The sequence below is a fragment of the Molossus molossus genome, unplaced genomic scaffold (genome assembly GCF_014108415.1).
Source record: "Molossus molossus isolate mMolMol1 unplaced genomic scaffold, mMolMol1.p scaffold_m16_p_13, whole genome shotgun sequence".
NCBI lineage: Eukaryota > Metazoa > Chordata > Mammalia > Chiroptera > Molossidae > Molossus > Molossus molossus.
In genome coordinates, this window is record NW_023425348.1 from 51,337,806 (window position 1) to 51,351,087 (window position 13,282).

The following is a 13,282-nucleotide window of genomic DNA, read 5'->3' on the forward strand; positions in this document are numbered from 1 at the left end:
GTACCATCCACACTGGGCTGAGGAGGCCAGAGGTTCAGGCGTGATCGCTAAGGTCCTTGCCAGGGGCACAGGTGGCCTGATGAGAGAGCACAGCTCTGCGCAGACGAGCGCATGCGGCTGTCACGGGTGATCCAGGAGACATCTCTACAACCCCAACAGCAAACTGTCACGTAGAGTGGAGGGCTAGGCAGGGGGCTGGGACCAAGAGGCTCCAAGGAAGAGGTGAAGCTTGAAGTTTGAAAAATGGAGCAGGTTCCCCAGTCATGCCAAGGGGAAAGGCATGCCAGACAGATGGACTTGAAACATCTCTGCACATCCTGGGAAGTCCGTGTGAGGAGAGCAGAGATTTTCCACCTCCACACTGTTGTCCTTTGGGGCTGGCCAGCTCAATGCCCTGGGGGCGGTCCTGTGTGCTGGGGATAGCTCAGTGCCCTGGGGGAGGTCCTGTCCTGTGTGCTGGGGATAGCTCTGTGCCCTGGGGGCGGTCCTGGTGCTGGGGATAGCTCAGTGCCCTGGGGGAGGTCCTGTCCTGTGTGCTGGGGATAGCTCAGTGCCCTGGGGGAGGTCCTGTCCTGTGTGCTGGGGATAGCTCAGTGCCCTGGGGGTGGTCCTGTGTGCTGGGGATAGCTCAGTGTCCTATGGGTGGTCCTGTGTGCCTGGGGATAGCTCAGTGCCCTGGGGATGGTCCTGTCCTGTGTGCTGGGGATAGCTCAGTGCCCTGGTGCAGTCCTGTGTGCTGGGGATAGCTCAGTGCCCTGGGGCAGTCCTGTGTGCTGGGGATAGCTCAGTGCCCTGGGGCAGTCCTGTGTGCTGGGGATAGCTCAGTGCCCTGGGGCAGTCCTGTGTACTGGGGATAGCTCAGTGCCCTGGGGATGGTCCTGTCCTGTGTGCTGGGGATAGCTCAGTGCCCTGGGGCAGTCCTGTGTACTGGGGATAGCTCAGTGCCCTGGGGATGGTCCTGTCCTGTGTGCTGGGGATAGCTCAGTGCCCTGGGGCAGTCCTGTGTGCTGTGGGATGCTGAGCAGCACCCTCATGCTCTCCCTCTAGATGCCACTAACACCTCTTCTCTCATGACAACAAAAAGTGTCTCGGGACCTGGCCAAATGTTCCCTGGGGGGGAAGATCCCCTCTAGTTGAGAAATGATCAGCCAGAGAATCGGATTTGTGTGGGAGGCCCAGGGAAGGAGAAATCCAGTGAGGTCGGCTGGAGCCAAATCAGGAAAGACCCTGTAAGCCAGGCCCCTGGAATTTTTCCTGCAGACCCAGGGTGGCCAGGTGGGGACTAGTGAAAGTAAGAGGTCAAAGCAGGAGACAAGCACGATAATATATGTGTGAAGAACAACATCTGAGAGCAGGCTCTTACTCACCACACAGTGTCCAGCAAAGTATCTTCCTCGGAGGAGGGGATTCACTGACGGTGCGCTGAACACATGGAGGGATGGAGGCTGGCTGCCTCCCAGCACCCCACCCCACCCCACCCGCCCTCTGTGAGGCCACCCTGTGGGCACCACCCAGCGATACTACAGTGTTCTTTAAAGCTGTGTTCCTCTCCCCCAGAGTCCCTCCCCTCTCTCCCCCTACCGTACCCTCATATATGTTGAATAAGAAATTCAGTGACACCAAGGTTTAGCAACACTGCTACTATGCTAAAAAGGGAAGGAAGCCCTGGCCAGTTTGGCTTAGCGGTTAGAGCATCGGCCCGCAGACTGCAGAGTCCTGGGTTCGATTCCTGATAAGGGCACGTACCTCGGTTGCTGTTTGTCCCCGGCCCCGGTTGGGGTCTTGTGGGTGGCAGCCACTCGATGTGTCTCTCTCACATCAATGTTTCTCTCTCTCTTCCTCCCTCTCTCCCTCCCACTCTATCTGAAGATAAATGCAAAAGTGTCCTCAGGTGAAGATTAAAAAAAGGGAAGGAAGGAGTGACTGGGAATTAGACAGACCTGGGTTTGAAGCCCAGCTCTGCCACCTCCAGGCTGAATGACCGGGGACAACAACTTTGTCTCTGAGGCTTGGTTTTCTCTTCATCTACAACTTGAAAAACAAAATCTCCACAGAATCTCTGTCTTGTTGTGAGAATCATACAAAATCAAGCGCAGAAGGGGCTCCACCCACTCACGGGTAATGGAGCAGCAGCATGTCACCCTGGCCATGAGCAGCAGGTGGCAAGAGTGGTTGCTTGTAGCCTTTGGGTCGAATGATATGGGGATTTAAGGAACAGCTCTGCAACCTATTTCGTTTGCAAGTTCTAAAGCTGCTGTCTTGCCCTGGCTAGTTTGGCTCAGCGGCTGAGCGCCGGCCTGTGGACCAGAGAGTCCCAGGTTCAGTTTCCGCTAGGGTTATGGACCACAAAAAAAAAAAAAAAAAAAAAGCTGCTGTCTGTAACCGCCCTAGCCCCCTGTCCCACCAGAACAGGGCCATCAGAGGGTGCTAGCTCCCCTTAGCTCCAGGCTTCCTGGAGCCCTACCCTGTGGGTTCACCTATGGCCCTGATGCGTGTTTTTAACACGGTTCAAGGGTCTCCTACAAGAGGAGGAGGAGAGCTCATGCAGGGAGCCTGAGCCCTCCTGTAGGTCTGACCTTCACAACAAAACACTATGTTTGGGGGAGGACGGGAGGGGCAACAAAGATTTTGGGAGTTGACAGACCCCACTTGGATTCTTCCACAGTTCTGCCCCGGCAGACTTGCCATTCTGACCTCCCACAGCACACAAGTAGGGCAGCCAAGGCCTCTGAGCACCTAGCGGGTCCCCCACAGAGCCGCACCTCATGGGCTTTCTGCTTTGTACTGAAGTTTATTTCACTAAGCCACGGGAAAAGATGCTAACATGGAGTCCCTTCCAGCTCCCCAAGCAAGGAGACTCCAGAAGACACTTGGTCTTCAGCCCCTTTCACCCTCTGAGCCACCCAAAAGGGGAGCAGCAGCGTGCCCAAGGTGCACTGAGGCACTTGGAACGTGGTGACACCGAACGGCTTTGGGACAGATGCGAGGAACTCGGGGAGAGTGCCAAGTCAGCCGTGTTAGTAGGTGAAGACCATGTCGTTGGTATAGCCCAGTTGCTCCAGGCTCGGGTGAGCGGCGGACTGGATCAGGGCTGGCGGGCCACACACCAGGATGAAGGTGGACTTCCCAGGAGCAGGGAGGTGCTCCTTGATCATGTCCGCGGTGATGAAGCCTGAGCTGTACTTCCAGCCTGGGGTGAAGCAGAAGCAAGTTGTGGAGGTGCCAGGTTGAGTCTCTGACCCCTGGCCTCTTGCTGTCCCTCCCTAAAGCCAGGGAGAGGGAGGCGAAGCCGCTCTCCAAGACTCAGAAGTGTGTGCTACTGTTCTCTGCAGAGCTGCAAAGGAGAGGATGCAGGGCGCCCAGGCACCCTGTTCGATGAACTCCAGACCCCAGGCTCGGAGGCTCGTGGCAGGAGTCTGCCTGCTACAAGCGCGGGTGAGGATGGAGGACGGAGGACACAGGACGGGGCAGTGAGTGGGACCTGCCAAGGTGCCGTGTGACTCAAGGCAGCCCCTGGGCTGTGCAGGGCAGTGTGTCGCGGGGTCTGTGGACTGGCTCAGTTGGGTGGCTCCCTCTGCTGGGCAGTGAGCTGTATAACAAGGCAGACACAGCTCCTTGCCTTGTGGGAGAGGGGGCTTGAGGGTGTGGTGTGCACTGTTATCCAGTGGGGTGAGGGGTGACGGGGTCGATGGCTGTATCAGTGCAGTGTATGTGATGCCCCCTGGGATGCTTGTGGAGTGCCATGTGGGGGTGCCGTGTTCAGGGGAGCCCAGTGGGAGTGCCGTGTTCAGGGGAGCCCAGTGGCTCAGTGTCCCTCCTGACAGTCAGTGCTGTGTCCTGGGGAGTGCTGCTGAGATCTCAGACACCTGCCCTTGACTACCTGTACAAGTAGCCCATCTCAAATCCTCTCTCCTTCAACTTCCTGAATTTCCCTCAGGAGACAGAGCCCAAGCCCAGTCCTAACACACACACACACACACACACACACACACACACACAGGATCTAGTCCCTGAGGTGGGTCCAGGGTTGGAGCTGACCCATGGTGGGGGCATGGTGTTCGTACCAGCAGGAGGCCGGTCCAGGGTGTACCACAGGCTGAACTGCTCTGGGTGAGTTTTGGCAACTTCTTCAAGCTCCTTTCTCATCAAGATGTCGTCCTCTGTCTAGAAAAGCAGCAACATGAGCCAGGCTCCCCCAGTGACTTCCTGCTTATTCCCCAAACCGAGCACACGGGTTAGCACGTTCCGCCCAAGCTGCCGCTGCTCTAGCTGGCGTGCTCCCCGCAGACTCCGGGGCCAGTGAGAGTTCTGATGCTGCTCCCCCCAACATCCCTCTCCCGTGGGTGGAAGAGCTGGGGGACTGGCTTCCCTAAGAGGTCCCAGCCCCACCTCCTACATCCACACTGAGCACCAGGCGCAGCAAACCCAACTGAAACAGGCTTAGTGTGGGCCCAGGGTCTTCTGCAGGAAGTGGGCGGGGCTATGGAGCTCACGGAGGGAAAACCAAAGGCTGGAGCCTCATTGGGGAAAGGGAGCCAAAGCCTGAAGAAACTGTCACAGGCTCAGAGGAACTGCACAGGAGACCTCAATCTTAAAACTCTATAATTCTCGTCCTAATAATCCCACGTCTGGGGTTCTGTTTAAGAAAATCTAAAAGTGATCAAGTCTAGAAACAATTATTCATCACTGTCATTTATAACTGAAAACAACCTAAATGTAGAAGATTTATGGTACAACTTGATATAGACTGTGTTGAAAATACTTACAGAGTTTTAATGAAAAGAAAATGTACAGTAATGTTGACCAAAAAGAACAAAACTATATGTAATTGTAAGTATATAGCATGTAGAGAAAAGAGACAAACCTAAGTCAAATATTTATATGCTTTTGTGTTTTCCAAATTTGCTTTGAGGGCTGCTATACTCAGATAAACAGAACTATGTACTAAGGAAGGAAGGAAAATATAGTGCTTAGGGTTGGTTGGGGAGAAAAGAGTTAAAAAACAATGGAGAAACAGGCCTGGACTCAGCTTCTAGCCACCAGCAGCCAGGGCTGAGCCCACTGCCCCCCCCCCCCCAAGGCGCAGGCGCCCAAGCAGCAGGAGCTCCGTGGGGGAGGAGTGGATCCAGAGCCCTGCTCAGCAAGCATCCCCCACCCCCACCCCTGCACACTCCGGCTGCCGGAGCAGAACTGACCTGGTTGGCAAAGATGAGGGACATCCTGGTCTTGTCCCTGGGGTTCTTGGTGATGTGGCGGATGAGCTGCAGCATGGGTGTGATCCCTGCAACAGTGCCGGGCAGCCAGCTTTCCCTCGGATGCCCACAGCCCCTGGTCTGCAGCAGCTTGACCCCAGGTCTACTTCTGCCCCCAAAACTCAAAGTGGGGAACTGGCCTACATTTCGGTTTACCCTTCTAATGCCACAATACATTAAAAGCCCTTTTTGTCTACACATGGCAAGATGGAAGGAGCGTTGGCTTTGATTTTGGAAGTGGGTGTCACGCCCAGCTCCCTAACTACCTGATCAGGGTGATTCAAGCACTTGTCTGAGCTCTTCGGGGTCCTCGTTTGTAACACAGAATTAGTGATGAGTAAATGTGATAGTTTTAGAAGTACCTATTATGGTGCCTGCAAGTTGTAGGTCTCCTTAAATGTTTGTTCTATCCTTTCAGGCATTCATTTTCAAAAAATGGGGGGGGGGGGGTCAGGCTTGAACTGAAGGCAGGAGTCCTTGGGGGACCATGTGTGGGCCTGCCTGACTTTTGAGGCCCCCTCCACCAGGGCTCCTGGGCAGCTGCCATGTTAGTGAAGGGGAGCAGGGCACACAGGGTAGTTGCAAGGCCTATCACTGACCCTCCAATCCCATCTGAAACAGCCAGGGGACGAATCTCCCACATCAGCCCTTCTAGGATCAAAGGACTCTAAGGTCAGAAAGGGCTCAGGGCTCATCTATGGATGAATCCCCCAGAAGCCTCTTACCTGTGCCCCCAGCAATCATTCCCAGGTGACTGGCCAGTTTTTCTTCAGGCTTACTCGTTTTGTACGCTTTGATGGACAACTTCCCTGAAAACACAGAGGATACTGCTGACTTCGAGTTCTGACCTGAGAGCATGCAAAACAGCACTGACTGTCCTTGGGGCTTCCCGGAGGCAAGTCAACCAGGGGACCTCCTTGGCCAGACCGTGCACAGAGTGGAACAGAGCCTGGGCCTCCACGGGGAACCACTGGATCTTTTCCGCTAAGGAAGGAGGGAGGTTACGCGGGAGTGGACAGGGAGCCTCACAGAGCACTCGCACCCGCAGCAGTGAGCGAGTGAAGGGTGAATGTGTGAGTACATGGCTGAGTGTGGACTCCACCCATGTTTTCAGCATTAGAAGGTTACCTTTTGTGTATCAGGTGTTGTGCTGCAGATACAGTGATGAAGAAACACCGATCACTCTACCTTAATGGTGCGTACAGTCTCGTGAGATGGTATGTGAATGCATGTATGGTGACTTTAAGGACAAGTCCATGTGACTCAGATCTGAGTTTTCTAGAACAATGGAACCACCGCAGGGATCTTCCCCCTGGTGGGAGGCCCAGTGTGGACCCCCCAGTACCTGGCCCACGATAGAAGAGGCGCCCAGATGGCCCTCGACAAAGAATGGTGTCCCCAATTTTCATGTTCTCCAAGTATTGAGACATCTTCCCTCCTTCTGGATAATTAGGGTGTGCGTTTCTGAAGTAGATCTGAAAAATAAGGCAGCATGGTTTTCCCAGCCTCAGACCCGAGGCCGCCATCATGCAGAACTCAAAACTGCACTTGCCGTTGGGAATCGTGCAAAATGCTCTGCACTTGCGGTTGCTCTGAGCAGCCCCTGAAGGTTTCACCAGGTCAATAACTTCACTGTGAAATGACACTGTCCAGGAAGGGTGTCCCTTCTCCCCCCCACCCCCTTAATAGGCTTGTGAGGGTGAGACAGCAGGACATGAGGGTCTCATTTACCTTTATAATTAAGTCCACAAAGCCTCGATCATCATCACTGGACACAGGTGTGTATGCCCTGATCACCAGAACACCATCGATGTTGGCCATGAGATGGATATAGTTACCTACAGAAAAGGCAACAAACGTCAAGTCAGCATGACCAGCCTAAACAGGGCTTAGGACTCCCCTAAAGGACTGAGCTTCGGGGAGGTGGGTGCACAGTGTGGTAGAGTACATGGGAGGAGGGCCAAGCAGGGAAGGAGCCCAAATTCAGATGTCTGAATCCTAGGCCTGTCCTTGTCACTCCATGTATGACCCTGGGCAAGTCAACCTCATCTCTCTCGGTGAGTGCCCTGCCCCCATCAGAGTGTAGCTGTCAGCCTCACTTACAGAAAAGCTACAGTTAGTGTGGGCTTACTGTGTCAAAGTACTCTGGGGAGCAGGAAGAGCTCACTGTTGGAGGCTGAGTATTAAAAATTATAGGAAGGAGTGTTTCCTTTTTAAAGCAAAATCTGTTGCCTTCACAAAGTCATTCCTTCCTAAATGGAATGCATCCCTGGGGTCAGTGAATGAATCGCAGCCTCTCCTCTGTAACCTGAGCCAGGCTCACAGGTATGCGGGGCCCCAGGATCTGGACACCTGCAGACGAGGACTTCTAGAAAGAGTACTGTGTTTCCCTGGGTGATGGCTCTGCGGAGGGGCAGCAGTGAAGTTCGGAACATGTAATTCTGCCCCTCCAGGATAGAACTGAATGGACCCGCTGTGGCCACACGATGGGCTGGGCCATTCATATTTCTGCTGGGTCTAACATGGGAGACCTCAGTAACTAAGGCAGTTAGTGGTGAGAACAAAAGCGGCAGTAAAGAGATGCTAAGAGACAGAGGCAAGAGGAAGCTCTGTGCCAGAGTATCTGAGGGAGTAGAAACTGTATGTACAGAAAAGATGAATGGATTTGTAGACAGAGGTAGAGACCTGCAGAGAGAGAGAGAGAGAGAGAGAGTGGGGGGGGGGAAGGAGGAGGAGGAGGAGGAGGAGGAGGAAGAGGAGGAGGAGAAGGACACTGGAGGGACCAGTCCTTCCAGTAGCTTCAGGAATATAAACCAAAGTCTCTGAGAAGGCCTGAGGCACAAACACGTTGGGTTAAGAAGGGACAGGCTCAATGACTGACTATGGCCTGGCTGGGAACCAGGGATACCCAGGAATAAAAACCCGAGGCAGCTTCCTTCTGAAAACTAGAAACCTTAAAAAGGCTCTTTCATGGGGGGCAGGTTAGGGAGGAGGGTGATGGGAAGTGGGGGGAGAAACATCTGTAATAAAAATAAATTAATTAATTAAAAAATAAATTAAAAAAAAAATTTTTTTTTAAAAGGCTCTTTCAGATGCAGCCAACCTGGGCCTGGCCTCCTCAGAGAAAATGAGGGGCCCAAGCTGATCCCCCAGGTCCCACCTCAAACCAATTTCATTTCAGCTAAGCTGGGAAGCATCAGCAGTCTCTGAGCTCACTGAACCCCCTAAACCACCTTGCCCCACTAACTCTGCACTGCCTACACCAGGGATGAGGACAGGGTGTCATGACAGATTCTACGACATTCTATTTCTCGATGTTTTTCATTCTTTTAGCTTTCTTGCTAATAGGACTGGCCCCACAGGCCAGGCAGAGGGCCAGAGGGCAGGCCACCACTGGAGTGCTCATGGATGAAGACAGAGACAGGAAGCAGCCAGGAGGCTGAGGGGTCAGGCTGGCTGCTTAATGGGTAATTTCAACACCTGCTAGAAGTGAGGTCAAGGTTTTGTCCCACGTGCACAGGACAAGCAGGCCATGGATGAGATCTCCACCAGGCAGGCAAGCAGCATTAGCTATTTGTACAAAGTTCTGAATTCCTAGGCTGTGGACCTGGCAGAGGTTTTCCAGCTCACTAAGACTGACTAAGCCCTTTAGTTACAGACTAAAATTGGGATAACTAAGAACTCTGGGATTGCTAGGGCTGATGTTTACAATGGTGCATCCTTGCATGGGTCTGAAGCCCCTGTTGAGAATTCATGTGGTGGGACGAGGGGCCCCTGATTTCTTCCTGACTGTAGGGTAGAGGTGGGGAATCTTTTTTTAGCCAAGGGCCATTAAGATATAATATTATCATGGGCCATACAAAATTATCAGCTTAAAAATTAGCCTGCTATATTTGGTTAGGCCAATTTGGTGAGGCGTGTGATGTTAGCTGGTATTGATTTCGCAGGCCCTCAGGCCAGACATCCCCCTTCCTCGCCTCTGCTGTAGGGGAGCATCAATTCCTTTCATCCTTCCCATGTGCAGACAGCAATTTGCAGTTTCTGAATTTTGATATCCATGAGTCACTTTATCCTCACAACAAACTAAGAGGCCACAGGCCTGGAAAATCCCAGTTCATAGTCTGAATTCAGACGGGTTGAGGGATTTGCCTAAAGTTGCCCAACTAGGAGCCTGCGATAAGATCTTGGAGCTTTCTGATTCTAGACTCCTTTCCATGGTCGCTGAGCGATCACTTCTGTGTCAGCCTGGATCGAGCAGGGAGGAAGGGAATGGGCTGTCCCCAAGCCCGTCTTCCAGCCACTCTGAGCTCATGTGTTTCAGGACAACTGAAACTTCTATACTCCAGCTGAGTTTCTCAGTTTCTGAGCTTCATCACCCAGTCCTGGGAATGAAACCAAACACCACTCACCTATAGGAAGGCCTAAAACATGGTCTGATGAGGGCAGTGCAAAGCGGAACCTCCTGGTGTTGTGGCTGATTTGCTAATAAAACAGAAAACAAAGGCAGGCTCTGTCAGCTTTCTGGAAGTCTTGATGGGTAGCTCGTGCCTGGGAAAGAAGCTCCATTTGGTGTTTTCCCAGCGTGCACGCACACACAGTGGCAGAGGGGAGCACACTGGAGGCCATGGATGTCTGTCCCACTGCCCTGCCTTCCCAGCCCAGCACCTTCCCCACAACTTTTACCTGCTGACAGTGGGCTGACCCATTACCTCTTTCTCAATCAAGGACAGCAGATACTTGGTTTCAGGGTTCTTTAAGGTGATAACAAGTTGTCTCCTCCTGGAGTTCATGTTCTTCAGGGCCAAGAGAGCTATCGTGACCCCAATAACAGTGAAGGCAAGGATCAGGGATGGGTCCTATCCAGACACAAAGTAAGCAGGCACCTCAGGTCCTGCCTGCCCTGGGCAGGACAGTTCTCAGGCACAGAGGGACCTTCTCCACACCCAAGACACAGAAGCTGGGCTGTGCCTGAAAGAAACTGGGCAGAGGCCAACGTGCTGGAAGAGAAAACAGGCTGAGTCTTTGGGGGATCCCAGGAGGGATGGGGTCAGCTGCAGGTCAGACAAGGCAGGATGTTTCAGGCTTCCTGAACCATGCCAAACAGATGGCACGGGAGTGCTAATGTCACCAGGGCTTTTCTGTCCATCTGTCTCCATCCCGGCTACAGCCAAGGGTGCAAGCCCTGGGAGTCCCCTCCTTGGAGGTGGAGGGGGTGATGGCATTGCTTCCAACACACAATTTGGAATGAAGGCCCCAGCGCCCAAAGAACAGAAACAGAGAGGGAGATTGGGTGTAGCACCCTCCAGAGGGGATTGTGGCTGAGAGCTAGGCAGGGGAGGGCTCACTTCGCCCAGGACTCCTTGCACCAGTTTAGGCTAGGGATGGGGAGGGGGGGCGGGTGCTTCTGATTTGGGGATGCTCCATTACCTGAGCTCCTCGGGACATACCAACACCCTCCAAGGCAGGAGAAAGAGCCTGAGCACTCACCTGTCCGCGGCCGGCCAGGCCAGCCTCCAACTCCGCCCTGCGCCCCAAAAGGCCTGCCTGCTCAGTTCCCGACCCGCCAGGCTGCCCCGGCCGCCTCCCGAGAGGTCCGCCTGCCCGCTTCCCAGGCCGGGCGCCCGCAGCCCGCCCGCACGCACCGCGCCCTCGCCGGCCCCGCATCGGCTGCTGACGGCGTGGCCCCGCCGCCCGCCCGGCCCCTCGGCTCCCGCCCCGTCCTGCCCGCGGCTGACGTCGCCTCCCAGCCGCTCCCGGTCCCCATTCCCACTCCAGGGCGCCATCGGACTTCGCGGCCCCTTCCCGCCGAGCTGCCTTGCCCTGGGAGCCCACCCGCAATGAGTCGCCGAACATGTTGAAGTGGGGCCGGCTGGAGGGCCGTGCGCGCCTCCCCGCCCCGCGGGCCCGCTGACTCGGGGCCTCCGACCTGCAGCTCGGCCGGCCGACCGACGGCAGCGCCTGGCGGGCAGGTACGGCGACGCGGAGGGCTGGGCCTGACCACGCGCGCCCGCTCCTCCGAGGCCCCCACCTGCCGGCCCGAGGGGCCGGCGTTGGGAGGTTCTTTCTCGCGTGACTCTGGCTCTGCTCCTGCCCGGCGCCAGGGTCGCGAGTCCAGGGGCTTCCCCTGCTGGAGGAGGCTGGTCCAGAGCTCCTCGTTCCTAGTGAAACATCCATTATTTGTTATGTGGCCCCTCTCCATCCTGGTCCTCTCCCTGCGCACTCTGAGCTGCCCGGATGGAGAGCCCCCCGGTCGGCTGGTGTCAATTGCGGCAAGGCTGGAGGGAGGTTGGACGTCTGAGTGGGAGGGAAGGGGTGCTGGTAAAGGAAATGGGAATGTAGGCCCATTCTAAGAGCATCTATCCCTATCTATCTATCTATCTATCTATCTATCTATCTATCTATCTATCCTCTAATCATCCTACTCTGAGCCTGGTCCAGGGCAAGGTGTTTGCAGAGGTGAGGTGTGTGTGTGTGTGTGTGTGTGTGTGTGTGTGTGTGTGTGTGTGTTTGGGTTAAAAAAGATTCCCTCAAAGTGCTCATGCATTCATTTATTATTGGGAGTCAGAGATGACAGGTACCCAACACTAGACCAATGGGAGGCAGAATGGTAGGCATGACGGTTATGGGGGTTCTTCACAGTATATTTGAGAACCTTGCTGACCCTCCTCCTCCATCAGTTCTCCCACTGCTGGTGCAAAGGTAAATCCCTGCCTCCTGGTCCTGGATGAAACAGAAGCCAAGCAATAGATTCCCTTCCCATTAACCTACTCCCCACCCCACAGACACACCACCACAGGCCCATGTGTAATGGACACCTCCCCTAACACCTGCAGGTGCCAGGATGCTATTGTCAGATAGCTTAATTTTTGCCAATATAATCAGTGTAAAGTGATGGCCTGTGAACCTAAAGTCATTGTGGTGGTTGAATATCTTTCATATGCTTATTTCCCTGGAGTTTCTTTTTCTGGAAAAAAAAAATGCTCATGATTTTTACCCATTTTTCTACTGAGTTGTATTTTCTTACTGATTTTTAGGAGTCGTATATATTTTAGAGACCACTTCTTTGGTAGTCATGTGAGTTACAAACGTTTTCTCCCAGTTTGCAATAATTTTACCTTTCTTGTTTTTTTTTTTGTTGTTGTTGTTTGTTTTTCCTCTTCTCTCTTCCCTCTTCTCTCTCTCCCTGGATGTATTTTGATGACTGGAAGTTTATAATTGCAATGTAGTCAAATATTTTAATTTTCAATCTTTTGCTTTTATGGTCAATGTTTTTTGTGACTTGCCTATTTCTACTCAAGTTTATAAAGAGATTTTATATTTTCTCTGACAAGATTTAAAGTTGTTTTTTTTTATGTTTAAGTCTTTCAACCACTTGAAACTGAATTCTGTATATGATGTGAAGCAGGAATCCAATTTAATTGTTTCCATGTGAATAATGTCTTGGTAACATTTTTTGAATTGCTTATACCAGGCCACTAACCTGTAAATGCCATCCCTGTCATATATCAGTTTTCATAAATGTATGAATCTGGTTCTGTCCTCTCTGTTCTCTTACATTGAGCTAGTTGCTCAACTCTTGTGGCAGTACCATACTGTTCTCATTTATAATAGTTTATAACAAGTATTTATATCTTCCACTCTTATACATTCACTGATTCTCAGCTCAAATATCACTTTCCCAGAGATGCCTGCTCCTGTCCCCCAATTTAAGTAGATATATACATTACATTCTAGTCATAGCTTTAACTTCAGTATATAATTGTACATCTTGAATATTCAATCATTAAAAAACTGATTTTCACATTTGTCTGGAAGTTCTACGAGGAGGCAGAGACCTTGTTTCCCCTGGGCTTAGCACAGTGACTGTCATGATGGATTCATCTCTGCCCTGCAGCACTGAGCACACTGCTTGGCACATGGTAGGTGCTCCATAAATACTAAAGAAAGGAACAATCCTTTCCATCAGTACTCTATGCTGGTTCTGTAAGACATATCACCAGATGATACATACCTTACCTACTTGTTCACTG

General features: G+C 52.8%; 1 protein-coding gene across 2 annotated transcripts; it reads right to left on the reverse strand.

The window, feature by feature from the left end:
- Nucleotides 1-3,017: 3,017 nt before the first annotated feature.
- LOC118628381 (NADH-cytochrome b5 reductase 2) lies at nt 3,018-10,108 on the reverse strand. Of its 2 annotated transcripts, none has more exons than XM_036259291.1 (8): nt 9,962-10,108; nt 9,662-9,734; nt 6,984-7,090; nt 6,598-6,727; nt 5,978-6,061; nt 5,196-5,281; nt 4,065-4,164; nt 3,018-3,190 (listed from the first exon to the last, which is right to left on the reverse strand). In XM_036259291.1, the coding sequence occupies exons 1-8, from the start codon at nt 10,040-10,042 to the stop codon at nt 3,018-3,020; spliced, it is 834 nt and encodes a 277-aa protein (XP_036115184.1). In that variant the 5' UTR covers nt 10,043-10,108. The 2 variants fall into 2 exon arrangements, with proteins under 2 accessions (XP_036115184.1, XP_036115185.1); XM_036259292.1 differs by having other exon boundaries at nt 5,978-6,100; nt 9,962-10,087.
- Nucleotides 10,109-13,282: the final 3,174 nt, after the last annotated feature.

Excerpts from the sequence above, each read along its gene's own strand:
- LOC118628381 (XM_036259292.1), bottom strand. The coding sequence starts at position 10,042 with ATGAACTCCAGGAGGAGACAACTTGTTATCACCTTAAAGAACCCTGAA. Across the intron at positions 4,165-5,195 it reads CCCTCATCTTTGCCAACCAG|ACAGAGGACGACATCTTGAT; the intron begins GTCAGTTCTGCT and ends CTGCTTTTCTAG. Across the intron at positions 3,191-4,064 it reads CCTGGACCGGCCTCCTGCTG|GCTGGAAGTACAGCTCAGGC; the intron begins GTACGAACACCA and ends GCTTCACCCCAG.